The sequence below is a fragment of the Camarhynchus parvulus genome, chromosome 1A (genome assembly GCF_901933205.1).
Source record: "Camarhynchus parvulus chromosome 1A, STF_HiC, whole genome shotgun sequence".
Lineage (NCBI taxonomy): Eukaryota > Metazoa > Chordata > Aves > Passeriformes > Thraupidae > Camarhynchus > Camarhynchus parvulus.
The window spans coordinates 22,416,965-22,432,640 of record NC_044586.1 but is presented as its reverse complement, the minus strand read 5'-3'; the positions used below and the strand labels follow the sequence as shown (position 1 = coordinate 22,432,640).

The following is a 15,676-nucleotide window of genomic DNA, read 5'->3' as shown; positions in this document are numbered from 1 at the left end:
CCTGTTGTTGTTTTCCTTGGGTGGGCTGGGCCTTGTGGAGCTTGGGAGGAGGGCTATGGAAATGGCTGCCCTGAGCCAGCACAGATCAGTTCTGCAGTCAAACACAAGCACCTGCACTCTTCTTGGGCACCATGGATCAGCCCTGGTTTGGGCTTTGGACCAAAGGGAAGCTCTGAAAAAAGCCAAAAGAGTATTCTAGAATGTCAAGGGAAGAGGGAACATTTGGGAAGGCCAAGCTGTAGCAAGTGGAACCTGAACACCCTCTTCCCAAGTGCTTTGGAGTCCTCCCATGGGCCTCCCACATCCTTTTCTTTTAATAATGAATTTAGATCAGGGTACAACCTAGCACTTGGTGGCTGAAAAATGCTTTAGGCTTTTGCCAACTCCAGAACATGTGCTTAAGTGCACTTTCTCACAAGCTGATCTAAGAAATATGGTGAAAAATCTTCTCCATATGTGTAATTGAAGCCCCAAATTCACTCCTTCACTCTCCAGCCCGGAGCAGCTGCATAAAAAGGCTCAGCTGAACTTCTCGGTGGGAGATGTGGTGGGGCAAGCAAGTTGCTTTTGGACAGAGAGGTCCTTCAGGCAGGCAGGAGAGAAGGGCAGGAAGGCAGCACTTCTGGGTGCTGGGAAAGGGCAGTGTCTGGGCACAGCTCCTACCAAAGCACCCTCAGGTCTGCCCTTCAGGAGCGTATGCTGAAGTCTCACCCGGAGGGGAGATTGGGCTGAGCTGGGCGGTCCTTGGACAGAGTTTCTGCCTTGAGATACTTCTGCAGTGTCTGAGTTTTAGAAAGCCACAGCAGGGCCTGCTCCAGTGGTGGCATGGCTGGCAGCAGGGAATGCTGCCCACCCAAGCCAGGCACAGTCCAGGTGTCATTCATGTCATGGCACCAGGCTCACCTTGCCTCTTCTGCAGAAAACACTCACAAAGCTGGCACTCCCTTGCCCCCTGGTTTTGCCCAGAACCCAGTGGGCTTTTGGCTGGATTTGAGAACACCACATGAAGCCAACTCTCCCCCAATGCCTTCTGGAGCAGGAGGAAGGCTGGAGAGACAGACCCCAGCCTGACTGAACAAATCCAATGAAGTCCTGCACCAGCACCCTGGTGCAAGCAGACCCAGTAACCAGGGCAAGGTGATGCAAGTCACATCTGCAGGGCTGAGAAACCTGGGAATAAAGAAGCCAGGATTTCCATGCTATGTAGAACCTGCAGATCCCCAGGGTCTGAAGGCTCCTGATCTAAGGAGATGGGGGAGCTGAGTCCATGGAGTGAGTGGCAGAGGAGCTCTTTGATCTCCTTAGGATGGCCCTGGAGATGATCCTGCACTGGGTGATAACCTGGGAGGAGGGAATCCCCCACCTCAGAGACATGAGCTTACACTGCCCTGAGAAAAGGTTTCCCCCCTTCCCTCACCCCACTGCCCTGCTGGCCTTAGCATCATGAATGGGCCAGGGTTTCATGCTGGCCAGGATGGAGCTGCCTGGTTCCTGTGGGGAGGGTTGGATGCAGGGCAGCCTTGGAGCAGCAGGTGTCCTTCCCCTTAAGCCAGCAGTCCATCCCAAATGTCCCTCTCACCCAGGGGGCACAGCAGGGTGATCCCTTGTCCTGCCTTGACCCTGTCTGCAGCTGCCCCTTGGGGACAGCTGCTAGTCCCAGACACCATTTTGGTGTTAATTAAATGGGAGAAAATCCCTTAATTGCTCTCTCCCTGTCCCTCTGGGCTGAATCCATGAGCTCTTGTTAAATCCAGCTTCTGTCACCAATCCTGTTCAAACCAGGAACCAAAAAAGCCCCACATTGCCTTCCCCACCCTGTCACGCACCGTCCTTGCGAGGGCTGGCTGCCCACCGAGCATCTCTGAATTGTTATTCATGGGACAGGGAGGCTGCTCTGGCCACTGACCGATCTGAGTCATCACTCCCTGTGAAAATCTATTTTTGTCACCTCTTTGTCTCTGGGAAGTTGTGGTGCCTGCTGAGGGACAGGTCTGGACCATGGGAGAGGTGAGCCCTGCCCTGCTGCGATACCCAACTTGTCCCCATCTCAGCATGGATGAGTGGGGCCAGGCTGGTGCAGAGGGGCTCACCCTTCCCCTCACTGCCAGAGCAGCATCAGCCAGAGGTATAAACCTTGCCACCGTGATCCAGCAACCTTTGGTAATAAAATCTGGACAGTGCAAAGCATCACTTCCCCTGGCAAGAAGCTTTGTAGAAGCATACGGCACTTTTCCCTGCAGGGTAGCAGATAAAGGATATCCCTCCCACCCTGATCTGCACACTGTGGGGTGGGGTGGCCTGGTGCAGCTCTCACACTGCACCTACAGTGTGGGATGGCCTGGTGCAGCTCTCACACTGCACCTGCACTCTAGGGTGGGATGGTCTGGTGCAGCTCTCACACTGCACCTGCACTCTAGGGTGGGATGGCCTGGTGCAGCTCTCACACTGCACCTGCATTGAGGGTGGGATGGCCTGGTGCAGCTCTCACACTGCACCTGCATTGAGGGTGGGATGGCCTGGTGCAGCTCTCACACTGCACCTGCACTGAGGGTAGGGTGGCCTGGTGCAGCTCTCGCATGGGTTCCTTTCAGCTCCACTCGCGCCTGGGCACTGCCAGAGAGGGCATGCAGCAGGCAGGGAGTGACGCAGCAGGGTGCAATCCCCTGCCACTGTTAGCAAGAGACAGGTTGAAGGCTGGGGGCCTCCCCTCATGTCATGCGGTGCAGGCTCCTGTTTCCTTTGCATCCTGCCCCAGTGCCCACTTGTCCCATCACACCGAGCACTCACCGTCCCACAGCGCTCACTGGCCTCGCCATCAGGGCCAGACGCTGTTGCTTGGGCTTTCTTCACATCCTCCTGCCCAGATTGCTCCATGTCCAGCTCCACTTTTCCTCCTCAGCATTCCCTTCATCTCTACCTCTTCCTTGAACCACCCCATCTGTCTTCCTCTCCTCCTCCCCACAGCCTTACAGCACCACAAGTCGGGCAGGTCTCTTGCTGGCTCTGGGGTGATGGTTTTGAGGGGCTGAGGTACAATGCTCTCTGTGGGGAGAGAGGGTGACCGAACGCTGTCAACAGCCAAATTTGAGGAGTCTTTTGTAGCTCTGGCTCCCTTGCTATCCCCTCAAATATGCCTGGGGGAAAAGAAGAGGTAATCTTTACTGTTGTTTCATACCCAGCACTGGAGCTGTTTTAAACACACATGCTCCTGCTTCCTTGCTAGGAAGGATTTCCTGCCATTACTGAGTAGACCTTGAAATTAATTTTGTTTGTTTTTCCTCTTCTGTTCATTTCTGGGCAGGGCTGCGTCCCCAAGGCCCCAGTGTGCCTGGGAACAGGAGAGGGCATGGCACAGCTTTTGTTGGAGCAAGGAGAAAGTGGCTGTTTGAAGCAGCTGGTTTATGAGCAGCTCAGAGTAGAGTGATGGTGGGGGAAGATTAAGCGTATGCCTTTGTTTCCCAAATGGATAACACGGGTGTGTGGGGCAGAGGGTGAGGCATCCCACGGCAGCTCTCTGCATCAGTCTTGTCTGAGGTGGGAGAGCAAGACAGTTAGGAAATCTGTGGTTTAATTTTTAGGAGAAAGGAGGAAAAGGCCCGAAAGACCATCATAGGGAATGAGTGATTACGAGGCTCTCACCCTCGGGGTATCAAGCGGCTCTTTACTGCCAGCCTAGGCATCTTGCAGGGCAAAAACCATCCCTTGGGCCGTGCCGGAGCAGCATCCTCTCGCCAGAGGCTCCCGCCGGGCTGACTTCAGCGAGCCCGAGGCAGGGCTGGCCCCGTCCCCGGGTGCCCCCGGGGCGCTCTCCCTGCCCTTCCCGTTCCCTCAGCCGCTCTCTTCCCAGAGCGGGACCGTCGCCCTTGCAGCCCGGGGAGGGTGCTCAGCGGGAAGGGGGGGTCACTGAGAGGGGCACGGCCGGGGCCGGGCCGGGGGCGGCGGCGGGGGCGGCGCGGTGCGGTGCGGGCGGCGCCGCCCGGCACATATAAGCGCGGCGCGGCGCGGCGGGGCCCCGGCGCCGGTGCTGCTGCCGGTACCGTTCTCCCCCGCCAGCTCCCTCCGGGCTGCCCGTCCATCCCTCCGGCCGTCCGTCCCCTCTCCATCCCCGCCCGCTTTGTTTTCTCGCCGTCCGCGGGCTCGGGCCCCCCACCCCGCTGCCACCCTGAAGTTTCTGGCGGTGCTGCTGGCGGCGGGCATGCTGGCTTTCCTCGGGGCCATCATCTGCATCATCGCCAGCGTCCACCCGGCCGGCACCGCCGCGCCCGCCGCCGCCGCCGCCGACAATGACTCGGCCGCCGCCGCCCTCCTGCCCGCCGCCGACAAGGGGCTGGGAGCGCTGCACGGCCCCGCCGAGGCGCTGGCCAGCGCCGGGCCGCGCCTGCCGGGGGGCCGCCGCTCTTCAGCCGCTTCGTCTGCACCCCGCTGAGCACCGAGTGCCCGGCCACCGGCACCGGCACCGCCGCCGGCAGCGCCGCCGGCCCCGAGGAGCTGCTGGCGCTGCGGAGCGCGGCGGCCCAGCTGCGCCGCACGGCGCTGGAGCAGAAGGAGCGGATCCGCATGGACCAGGAGACCATCCGCGAGCTCACCGGCAAGCTCAGCCGCTGCGAGGGGCGGCCTGCGGAGCGCCCCCGCCGCCGCGCCCCCCGCCGCCGCCGGGCTCCGCGCCGCCCCGCGCCCCGGCACCATGGGCCACCCTCCCGACGAGCCGCCCGCCGTGCGGGAGCTGGAGGAGGCTGTCCGCACCCTCCAGGACCGAATCGACCGGATAGAGGTGCGAGGGATGCTCCTGGGGACTGGGCGGGATGCTCGCAGGGGATGATGCTCCTGGGGGTCTGGGGGGGTGCTCCCAGGGAAAGATGCTCCCACACGTGCCATTCCCCAGGCCTGCAGCTACATGCACCCCGAACTAGCTTATCCCCCTCATGAGACTTCAGGAAGGTTGTCCTCGTCTCCCTCTTTCCTGATATCTCTGCCCAGGGGCAAGGGACTCACCTTGAGCCCTCCTCTCTCCTTTCCATGCAGGGTAGTCCCAAAGCACCAGGGCTGCCCCAATTTTCCCACAGTCTGCACCCAGGTAGGACACCTTGCTTGCCCCATGGCACCTGTTAAGGACTCCTTCAGAGCAGGTTGGCAGCTCTGGCAGCCAGATCCTGCCCTTTAGCAAAAAGGTAAATCCCATCTGATGCCATCATGGTTATGAATGGGACATCTCACAAAGTGCAGTGCCCCCCACCGTGAGCCTGGCATCCTTCCCCACGCGGTCCTTAGGAGCTGGAGAGAGAAGGGCACAGCTGGAGCCGTTCATTGTGCCCATTCCTGTGGCATTGGGCTGTTGGCACTTGGGATGCAGACCCCTGGTCCCCGTTCTGTAGCAGCTGTGCAGGGTGTGCCTGGCAGGCTCAGCCCTGGCCCAGCCACAATCCAGTGGCACCAGAGGCTCTGCCACGATGCCTGTCATGGGACACATCATGGAGTGCATGTGAGTGTTGATTTATTTGGGCTGATTTGGACTCAGCAGTCCCACGGAGCTTGGCAGACTTTGCAGGATATGGCTGTGGCACGTGAGAGATGCAAGAGGAGAGTTGTCTGTTTTCCCTGTGGGAATTGCTCCAGGTAGGAGTTATTCCCTGAGGTCTGTCAGGCGTCAGAGCCACCTGCAAGGAGCCTCCTGCGAGTCCTCAACCTTCTCATCTTCCTGTTCACTTTCCTGTTGCCCTCTCCACTCTTCCCTGGCGTGTGCAGCTAGGAGGGGGGTCATGCAGCACCCTTTGGGGTTCCTCTCCTCAGCTCTGCCCCTCTGCCCCCCCTCACTACGGAGATGTGGGCGCAGCCGCAGGCAATGGAAATGGGAATGGGAAATTCAGAGCCACCAAGGTCACTGTCTGAGAAATGAGACTGGGAGTGAGGGTTATTGTAAGCGATGGAGATATGAACGGGAATAAAAAGACAGAGAAAGGCAAATAAACACACGAACACCAGAAGGAAAAGAGCTGGAAGACTAGAGAGGGAGCACCTGTGAGCTGCCAGGGTAAAGCACACACAGGCACAAGAAGAAACACAGAGGCATGCCAGGCACATGCAGGGAGAGTGGAATGTGCAGCCTGTCTGACATGTTGCCCAGAGCCAAATGCAGCCAAAAGGAGGGACAGACCCTCCAAAAAACCCCTGCAGTCCTACACAAATGATTTTCTGTCAGTGGAATAACACAGCAGGTATGCTTACCTAGAAATAAAATGGGGAAATAGGTCTCTGCACACATATCCCAGACGATGCACGTGGGATGGTGCCCAGCACATCATTTTGGATCTTGGGGAGCATCAGGCCACAGAGCCATGCTCTCCCTCTTCTCTGTGGGGCAGCATCACCCATGAGCTGCCCTGGCCCCTCTCCCTGGGTTTCTGAGGATGGTGGGAGGTTTGGGATGGAGGAGGAGGGCGAAGCTCACCACGGTTGGAGCAGGCTGTCACATGTGCCCAGGGAGCCTGAAGCGGTGCTGGGATGAGGCTCAGGCACACACTGATGAGGAAGCCAAGTGGCACAGAACCAAAACTGTTCGGGTTTGTGTTGCCAGGGGCCGGAGGGTCCCAGGTACACTCTGCAGGGGAGAACAGCACCCTGAGGCTCCGTGAGCCCTGCCAGGTGAGGAAATAGGGCAGTGTGTTACAGGTGGGCTGGTCTTTGTCCTGGTGAAAAGTGTCCCCGGTGGGCACCACACCCCTGTGAGGGCTGCAGCCCAGCCAGCTGAGCCTCGTGGTCACACCTCAGCCATCCAGGGACAGTTGCCTGTGGTGTCCCTCTCCAAATTGCCTCCCACCCCAGGAGCAGACACCCAAAACTTCCTGGTGGGGCACCTGCACTCTCCTGTCCCGCATGGCTTCGGCTGTCAGCCCGGGGAGCCTTCCTGGGGTACCCATGGCATGGGAGGCACTCTCAGCCTCCACAGCTGTCCTGGATGATGGCAGTGACTGTCCCAAAAGGTGACCTGCATGGGGACAGTCCCGGGGTGGCCCCCACGTGCTGAAGACTGCAAAACCCATTGGGAAGGAGAGGAAATGCTGCCAAGTCTGTGGTGGCTTGGTCTCAGAAGAGAGATGACACAAAATGCCATGAGCTGCTCTGGGAAGGCTGCGTCCCAGGGAGTCTCCAGGCAGGTTTGCCAGCAGGGATTACTGCTGGATGCTTCAGAGCTGGGACTGCAGGGAGGGGGCTGGTGGAAGATTGCTGATCTAATCTGGGCACTCTCAGCCCTGTCTGTAAGGCATAACAAGATTTATTCATGCACTGAAAAACCTATTAAGGCATTTGTTCCTTAATTTTGTCGGCATGGCAGAAGGATTTCCCAGGATGCCGGGAGGGCCCCCATGGTCTCGCTCTTTGTCCCCTGCCATTTCTGTGGGGCTGGGCTAGCATCAGCACAGCATTCACACATCTTCCCTCACCTCTTCCTAATGCCACCCCGGCACTGATCATCCTTTTCTCATGCACAGCAGCCTAGTAAGGCTTTTTCATCCTGGTTTTGAGGGTCTCAGCACGTGCTCATGTCTGTACACTCTGGTGCATCTTGGAACACAGAGCTGAGGGACCCAGGTGCTCCTTTTCCATGCTTTTACTTATTGCTGCAAATGGAAAGGGATCGGGGAGAGAATCACCTTGGCTGCCTGGGCTGTGCCGAGATGCAGATGCTCCCCTTCTCCCCATTGTCCCTTGCAGGGGAGAGGGGACGGCCTGATGGGCTCTGTGGGGGACCTGGTGGAACTGCAACAGCCTGTTTGCTCCTCAGCTGCTTGGTGGCTGTGCCATTGCAGCTGGGGACCTGGCTGCTGGCAGGAAACCCTCGGGTAAGGGAATGGGAATGGTAGTGACCAAGCTGCTTCCCTCTTGTCTCAATCTCCAGCAGTGCAGGGATGTAACCACCCAAATTGGGACAGTGCCAGCCCCTCTCCTCCGAGCGAGATTTTAGGGGGACAGGGTCAACAGTGAGCCCTTCTCTTGTGAGGAAGAGGGAAAGGCTGATGCATCCCTGTTTTTCTTCTACTCCATGCAGTCCCTTTTGGAGTTTTATGATCCCCAAGGTCCTGCCTGGGTCCAGAGAGGTGGCAGTGTCCAAAAAGCCCTGGTGCAGCAGGTGTGCTGTCCTGCAGCAGTGAGTATCCCAAGGTACCAGTCGCTGAGGAGTTTTGTGCAGGCTGTAAGGATTCATGGGTCCAAGGAGCGGAATGGGTCTGCTGTGTGTGTGCATCCTGATCGCTGGGATGTGCCAGGGCTCCATCCAGCAGGCATCCTCCTGTGCTCCTGCCTGCCCTGTCCCAGCAGCCAAGGTGGGCACTGGTGTGCTGGGGGCCGAGGGGGAGCAGCAGCGCCCAGATTTGCCGGCGCATTAGTAAATGAGGCTCTGATCTCCTTATGTAAATCAAAGTGCATTTGCTGACAGAGGGCTGCGGCCCCAGAGAGCGCACGCCAGCGTGGCTGCCACAGCCCCCTGCCCCCACCTCCCCCTCCCCACCCCCTGCCAGCCGCTGACATTTAACGTGATTAATATTACCTGGCATCTTTCAATCTTTTTTGCCGGTTCTGGTGGCCAAAAAGCGTGGAAGGAGCCTCCCCCACAGGCACTGCCCACTCCCCTGCTGCCTGTGCGGCAGCAGATGGGAAGCCGGGTGCCTGCCAAACAGCCAAGGAGAAGGCACTTCCCCCCTTCCCCTCCCCAAAGGTCACCAGTAAATAACAGCTGCACATCAACCAGTAATAATTTTGCAAATAATTTGCCTTGTGAGAAAGATGCTCAAGCAGCAGCTCGGAGATGAGGATCATGGCTCAGGGATGCAGCCCAGCCTGGCATCAGGGGGATCACCCAGCACAACTCAGCTGCACGGAGTAGAATGGGGAGTCCAGGCTCCTGTCCAGCCATCATCTGTCTGTGGGGATACGGATGGTGTTTGCTGGGATGGCCCTGAAACCCTGCCAGATGAGGGTGCAGGCTATAATCCCTTTCCAGAAGGAAAAGGGAGCAGCAATGGTTCAGTTGGCCATGTGGCTCCGGCTGTGGTACCCTGGCTGCCAACTGGGAAGGACCAGCAAGAGCTGGAGAGAGGGCTGGATGGGGAAAAACTCGGGAGTGGGGAAGAAAGTGAGCGAAAGGGGAAAGACACAGTGTGTGAGCATGGAGAGGAGCAACAGGAAGAAATGCTCCAAAGCCACAGAAACGACAAAGCCATAGGGAGAAAAGTTACAGAGGGAAGAAAATAGCAGCAGGGAGAAAAGCAGGAGGAAGAGGAGGTTAAAAAAAAGTACTCAGTCACTACTGAATAATGTAGGGCAGGCTATTGGGGGCTAGTGAGAGTGACAAAATCTCCCAGCTTTTTTCTTTTTTCATCATTAACAGATGGAGCCATGCATGAAAGCAGGGACGTAGGCTCCAAACCCGCAGCTCGAGCAATCAAAGCGTGCGGCAGACAGGAGCGTGCCAGCCCCCGCTCTAGCCAGGCAGCCTGAGAGGACAAGAAAAGCTCCTGGAGCCCACGGGATGTGGCCATAGAGGCAAAGGCAACCCCATCCCACCTGTGCTGCCTCCTGCCAGTGCAGCCAGCTCTGCTGACAGCTCAGGAGGGAATTATCCCTTCCAGAAGGATGAGAATTAAACTTTGCACTTCCCTTCCCTCCTGCCATCTCTATCCTTCCTATCATGCAGTGCCCAAGACCCCTTAAAAACAAACAAACAAACAAAAAAAACCGACCCCCCCTTCCCCCCAAAAACCCCAAATCTCAGTAAAACAGTTAAAGCCCCTTTCCCATCAGCTAATCATTCAATTTTGCAAACACCAAAGGTAGGATGCTCTTTGCTGGGCACTTTTCGCTTACCAGAGAGGTTTTGCTCTCACTGCAAGAGCATCCTTAGTGCTGCCCGGAGCAAGCAGGCAGTGAGAGCTGGCATTTGGTCAGGGCTGGCAGATGTCCCGTGCACAACCTCTCTTTTTGTGCTGGGTTTTGCTTTTCCAGGTTGGTTTTCCTCACAGAACCTGTGGGTTTGCCCTGTCAGACCCTGCTGACAGTTCTTGCCAACCTTGAGGCATCATAACTTCCATTTTATTTGTACCCTGAGCATGTTGTTTCCCAGAGTGGGTACATTTGTGCACACTCCAACACCATCTTCTCACTTTTCCTCTCCCTGCTGTTCCCATCCACCAAGGCTGCATCCTGCCCAGCCAAACCTGACTTTCTTCCAGCCTTCCCCTCCCCTCTGTTGTTCCTGATGGATAGCAAAGATTAGGGGTGAGGTAGGCAGGCATCCCTCTCCTTCAGCTTTGTGTGTGTGATTATCAGGTCCTGTCCAGCCTGGAGAAGCTGGGTATAAGAAGTAAGAAAAAACAGGGAACCACAAGCACAGGTGAGTGTGCTGACCTCCCCCAGGCCAGCTCTGAGGCAGGAGCGAGGATGTTCTGATCGACGGGGATGGTATCCCCCATGTCCTGCCAGCACCAACCCTGTGAATGTCCAGGGCTGAAGGAGGCATGCAGATCCCTTGGTGCCAGAGGAGCCAAGGCAAGGATCTCCATGGCTGTTCCAGCACTTCTGGGAAGGTCTGTCAACACACAGAATGTGAAACACAGAATGTTTCAGAGCCCATGGCAGAGACACTAATGCACTAAGGACATGGGGAAAGGAGAGGGCTCCTATTTACAGAGAAACTCCAGGAGCGTGGCAAAGGGTCACTTCCTCCCTTCTGGACTGGTTTTCTTCCAGCTGGGATGAGGTGGGATCTGGGGTCTTTGCAGAGTGCAGTAGCAGCTGGGAGCATCCTCACCAGCTGCTGTGTTGGATTTGCCATGGGAAGAGTTTTGGTCTGAGTGTTAACCCTGATTGGACAAGACAGGCTCCATGTCCCCAGGTGATGGCTCATGCCTTGAGGGCCAGAGACACGACAGCCTGGCACCAGTCCCACTTGTCCCTGCCATCCTGGTGGACTGGGAGAGGTTGGCTTATGGAGAGCTACCTGGCACACGTGCACACACCCCCGCACGCCAGCTGAGCTCAGCTAAGAGGATTACAGCCCCATTAACTGATGTTAACTGTGCTGGCTACAGGTAAGCAGCCTCACAAGCAGCAGGAGTGGCCGGGAGCTCCAAGGTCCTGCCTGCATCATTTCCTCATTGTGGGAGGCTGCCTGCAGGAGCAGAGCCAAGGGATGACCCAAACATCCCATCCTTGCTCTGTCTCTGAAGCAGCAGAAAGTCATTAAGAGCAGCCAAGCTTCGTTTTGCATTAATGAGCTCAGTGGGGGCTCTAAGAGGGGAGGTACAAAGTCAGCTGGAGGCTCTTGGAGAAGACCCCAGTGCGGATATGGGACTGTCATCCCAGCACTACCTGTAGTGCTGCAGGCTGGGCATGTCCTTATTTTAACTCTTACAGTGACACTGTGCTGAATTTTCTCCTTTGTCCCTCCTGTTCCCGCTGTCGTGGCTGCCACAAATGCAGCAGGAGCTGCCAGCCCGCACCAATGGCTCAGCGCCCACTGCCCCGGCCCTTGCCCGCGATGCCCTCCACACCAAGATGGAGCAGCTGGAGGAGCAGCTCCTTTCCAAGATCCTGACCCTGCAGAAGGAGCGCCAGGCCGCCAGCACTGACCGCAGCCAGCAGCAGCACAACATCGAGAAGGAGCTGAGCTCCCTCCAGAACCGGGTGACAGAGCTGGAGCACGGTGAGTCCTGCCCAGCGGGGATGGAGGTGGGGCACAGGGTTCCTGCTCTGAGGTACATTGCCAGGAGAGCCCCAGGATGGGTCACTCTCATCCCAGTTACAGGTGCTGACCTTCCTCTCTCCTCCCCACCCTTGATACATAGGACCACTGGGCTACAGCCCTCCTGATGCCTTCAAGGTGACCATCCCTGTGCAGAACAACTACATGTATGCCCGTGTGAAGAAGAGCCTGCCGGAGCTGTACGCCTTCACCATCTGCATGTGGCTGAAGTCCAAGGCCCTGGCAGGCATTGGCACCCCGTTCTCCTACTCTGTCCCAAGCCAAGCCAACGAGATTGTGCTGTTGGAGTGGGGCTCCAACCCCCTGGAGCTGCTCATCAATGACAAGGTCAGCCCAATTGCAGGAGGGGCAGGAGTGAAAACCTTTCCCTGCTTCAGTCCTCCTAGGAAATTATATTCCTGGGGGCACTGGTGTGGGGGAGCTGGGAGGAAGGGGCCCTAGGTTTATGGTGGGAGGCAGGAGGATTGGGAGAATGGCTCATTGGGGTGAGTTCTGAGAGGGAGAAGCAGCACATTCTGGATGTCTATGGATTTTGGGATGCCTCCACCACCACGGGGGTGCACTGCTTGCTTTGCCAGGGGACTTGCCCAGCAGTCCTACCCAGCACCGGGATCTCGCTCTTCTCTCACAGGTTGCCCAGCTGCCGCTGAGTCTGAAGGACAAGGCCTGGCACCACGTCTGTGTGGCATGGACCACCCGGGATGGCAAGTGGTCAGCGTACCAGGACGGGGAACAGCGGGGTGCCGGTGAGAACCTGGCCTCCTGGCATTCCATCAGGCCCCAGGGAGTCATCATCCTGGGTCAGGAGCAGGTAGGTACCAGTTCGACACTGAGAGCTGCCAGTTACCATCGCTCTAGTGGGGACTGGGTGGGGGGAAAAGGCCCCAAATGGGGCAAGGGGAGGGGGCAGCGTGGGCAGGAGCGCTCAGCAGGGCAGTTGGCTCTCCTGCTTGTTCATCCAGCCTCCAAGCTGGCCATGTGCCCTCATTGTCTTCTCTTCCCTCTCCCTATCCCTTTGGGCTCCCTGCCTCGTCTTCTTGAATCTCTTCCATGCATCCATCCCCTCGCCATCAAGCACCTTGCTCTGCTTGTCCCCAGACCTCTCCCTCTCTCCCTTGCCATTTCCCACTGGATGCATGTTCCTCCTCTTCTCTTCATCCCTGTCCAATCACCTCTCCTGCTCTTTCCCAGGACACCCTGGGAGGCCGCTTTGACGCCACACAGGCCTTCGTGGGAGAGCTGGCGCAGTTTGGCGTGTGGGACCACATGCTGGCGCCAGCAGAGATCCTGGCCTTGGCTAACTGCACCTCCCACCTCCAAGGGAATGTGATCCAGTGGGATGACCAGGCGGTGGAGGTCTTTGGAGGTGCCAGCAAGGCGGGCTTTGCCGCCTGCGAGGAAGGGAGGAAGGCATGAGTGGCCCCAGCCCTGTCCCCAGCGCGGAGGAGCCCGCTGGCAGCCCTGGAGCAGGGAGCCCCTTTCTCCCCTCCCAGACCAGTAAGCCTTGCCGGGGCAATGCTTGAGCCCCCTGTGCTGGTGTCCCAGGAGGGAGAGGGGCCCCTGGAAGCCTCCCTGTTGTCCCTGTGCTGGTGCTGTGGCTTGTCCTCATTCCTGGCAGGCTGGCTCCTGAGTCTCATCTTGCCCCAGTTCTTTTTTGGGTGGAACTCACTGTGCCTGCAGGTGTCCCTGGTACGGTGAGGGTCGTCACCTTGTCACACCTAGCAGGGAGTGGTAAGGAGAACTCCATCCACTTTGAGTGCAGTCCAGCCTCAGTGGGATGCCAGGGTGCAGGCATCACCTGAACACATCCCCTTTCCTTATTTATTTCTAGCAACCTCACTGTCCAGTTTTATGAGCCTGCATTCCAGGATCTCACCTCCAGCCCCATCCTTCTCCTGCTGCCCTGGTTTTTCAAATGTGGCCCCAGGGAAGCTGAGGGAGAATGGCAGAGAATCAGTGGCACAGCACTTACCCCCCTGCACCCCTTTCCCTGCCTGTGCTGCCTGTTTGGGCAGGGCTGCCTGAGGGAAGCCAGGCTTTTAAGGCAGAGGGGAGAGAGCACTCCCCACCACCTCCAAGCTGGGGAATGGGTCAGCCACCAAGGGAACGGGGGGAAAGGGGCAAAGCATCTCCCCCAGCGCTGGCCGAGGGGGAAAGAGTGCAGCACTGCCATCGAAGGGAGCAAAAGCAAGAAAAAGAGAGATGGAGAATGGTGGCAGTCAGAGGAGCCCTGCCATCCATCCCCCAGTCTTTTGGTACTGGATTGGCCTACAGCTCTTGGTTCCACCCAGGTCCCCTTCTTTAGCTGCTCCTTGCCAGGAACAGGGCTGCCGCTGGCCTTGAAACTGGGAGGGTGAAAGAGCAGGCTGGTGTTTTCCCTGTGGAGTGCCTGAGAATCTGCTGTTTCCACATTGCGTGGTCACCAACATCTCGATATGTGAGTGTGTGTATGTGCACGTGTGTGTGTGTGTGTGTGTGTGTGTCTGGGGGTGGGAGGGTTATTTCAGGGCTCTCATGGTTGCTCAATGCAGTGTTCAGCTTCCAGTGTTCCCCCTACCCCAAGTCCCACTTTGGGTGACAGCTGCCCCCTCCCCTGGGGGAGGCAAAGCTGGCAGAGGGACAGCCCTGCCACCCCCCATCCCCCCGCCCAGGGTCTCTGCCAGTGCTGGGGTGGCTCAGCCCACTGGGAATGACACGGTGGGGATGGGGAGCAGCCCGTGTGCCAAGTGGGAGCACTGTGACCTTCATGCACCTGAGGAGCTGCCCCCTCTCCCTCGCTCCCTGCCTCGCTCGCTCGCGCGCTTTCTCCAATGCACGTTTGTGAAAAGGGCCCTGACGCGTGCCCGTGTTGGGACGTTTCTTTTGTAAAGCTGATCGTGAACAATAAACGTGATGTTTTCTGTTCCAGCCTCCTGCAGAGTGAGAGGTTGCTGGAGGGATGGATGGGACAGGTCAGCCCAAGATGGGGTGACCTTCCCCAGGGTGCTTAGGGTTGCATCACTCAAGGGAGTTGGCTGGCTGGCATTACAGGAATATCAGCACAGGGGTTTGGTATTGTTGCCCCAGAGGGGCAGGGGATGGTGTCACAGTCTGGCCACCTTTGCTCTACCCCACTGCAGAGCAGTATGGGGTACAGGCTGCTGCTGGTGGGGCATGTGGGCTGAGGGAAACACTCTCCATGGAGGGAAGCAGAAACAAGTGAGAAATCCTGGCCTCTAAGTCAGAGCATGATAGTAAGGAACTCATATTGAGGGTAAATCTAATTAAGTACTAGGAATGAGTTTCCGACCTAGCTAGGCACAAGATGGTTCAGGCATGGCTCTTGGAGCTCCTGTTGTAGAACAATTCACGACCAGTTCTGCATGGTGCTTTTGCCTCTCAGTGGGTCCTGCTCCTCCTATGAAAGGCACAGCTTCACCAATATTTGGGGGAAATGGAGCACAAAGCCAGAGGACTGAGTTTTCCCATTGCTGGCATGCTGGTGGGATCTCCTCTCTGAGTCAGTTCTCCCCCCCCACACTTCTCCTTCTGGAGGGTGTTTAATGCCATAAAAGAAAGGCTGGCACTCTCACCTTCAGCACATCTTCACAAAGCTGAGGGCTGGTTTTGAAGAAAAAGTATGTACTTCAACTGGAACATTGGTTCAAGGCCCTTGCCGAGCTGGAGGCTCACACCCATCACTAAGAGGAGAGGGTTCAACAGGTGCCATCTGCTCATGTGCCAAATAACACAGCATAATTAAGAAGCGCAACATTTTCTAGAGGAGGAAATGTCAAAAACCACTGATGGCATCATAAACTCAGAAAGAGGTTAAAGGGGGAGGGAAACTGGTCCAGAACACCCTCCTATCAAAACTGCAGAAGCACTGTGAGAGGGCTCTTGGGGCTGCTGGCCGAGGCAGGAGAAACGTGAGAGGATGAA

General features: G+C 57.4%; 1 protein-coding gene across 1 annotated transcript; it reads left to right on the top strand.

Annotated features, from left to right (window-relative positions):
* Positions 1–4,001: 4,001 nt before the first annotated feature.
* On the top strand, positions 4,002–14,662 carry NPTXR (neuronal pentraxin receptor). The gene is given in 7 exon segments (XM_030959467.1): positions 4,002–4,379; positions 4,382–4,608; positions 4,610–4,771; positions 11,473–11,695; positions 11,838–12,082; positions 12,387–12,566; positions 12,947–14,662. Coding segments are annotated over 7 exon segments (1,446 nt in total). The 5' UTR covers positions 4,002–4,195; the 3' UTR covers positions 13,172–14,662.
* The last annotated feature ends 1,014 nt before the right edge of the window (positions 14,663–15,676 follow it).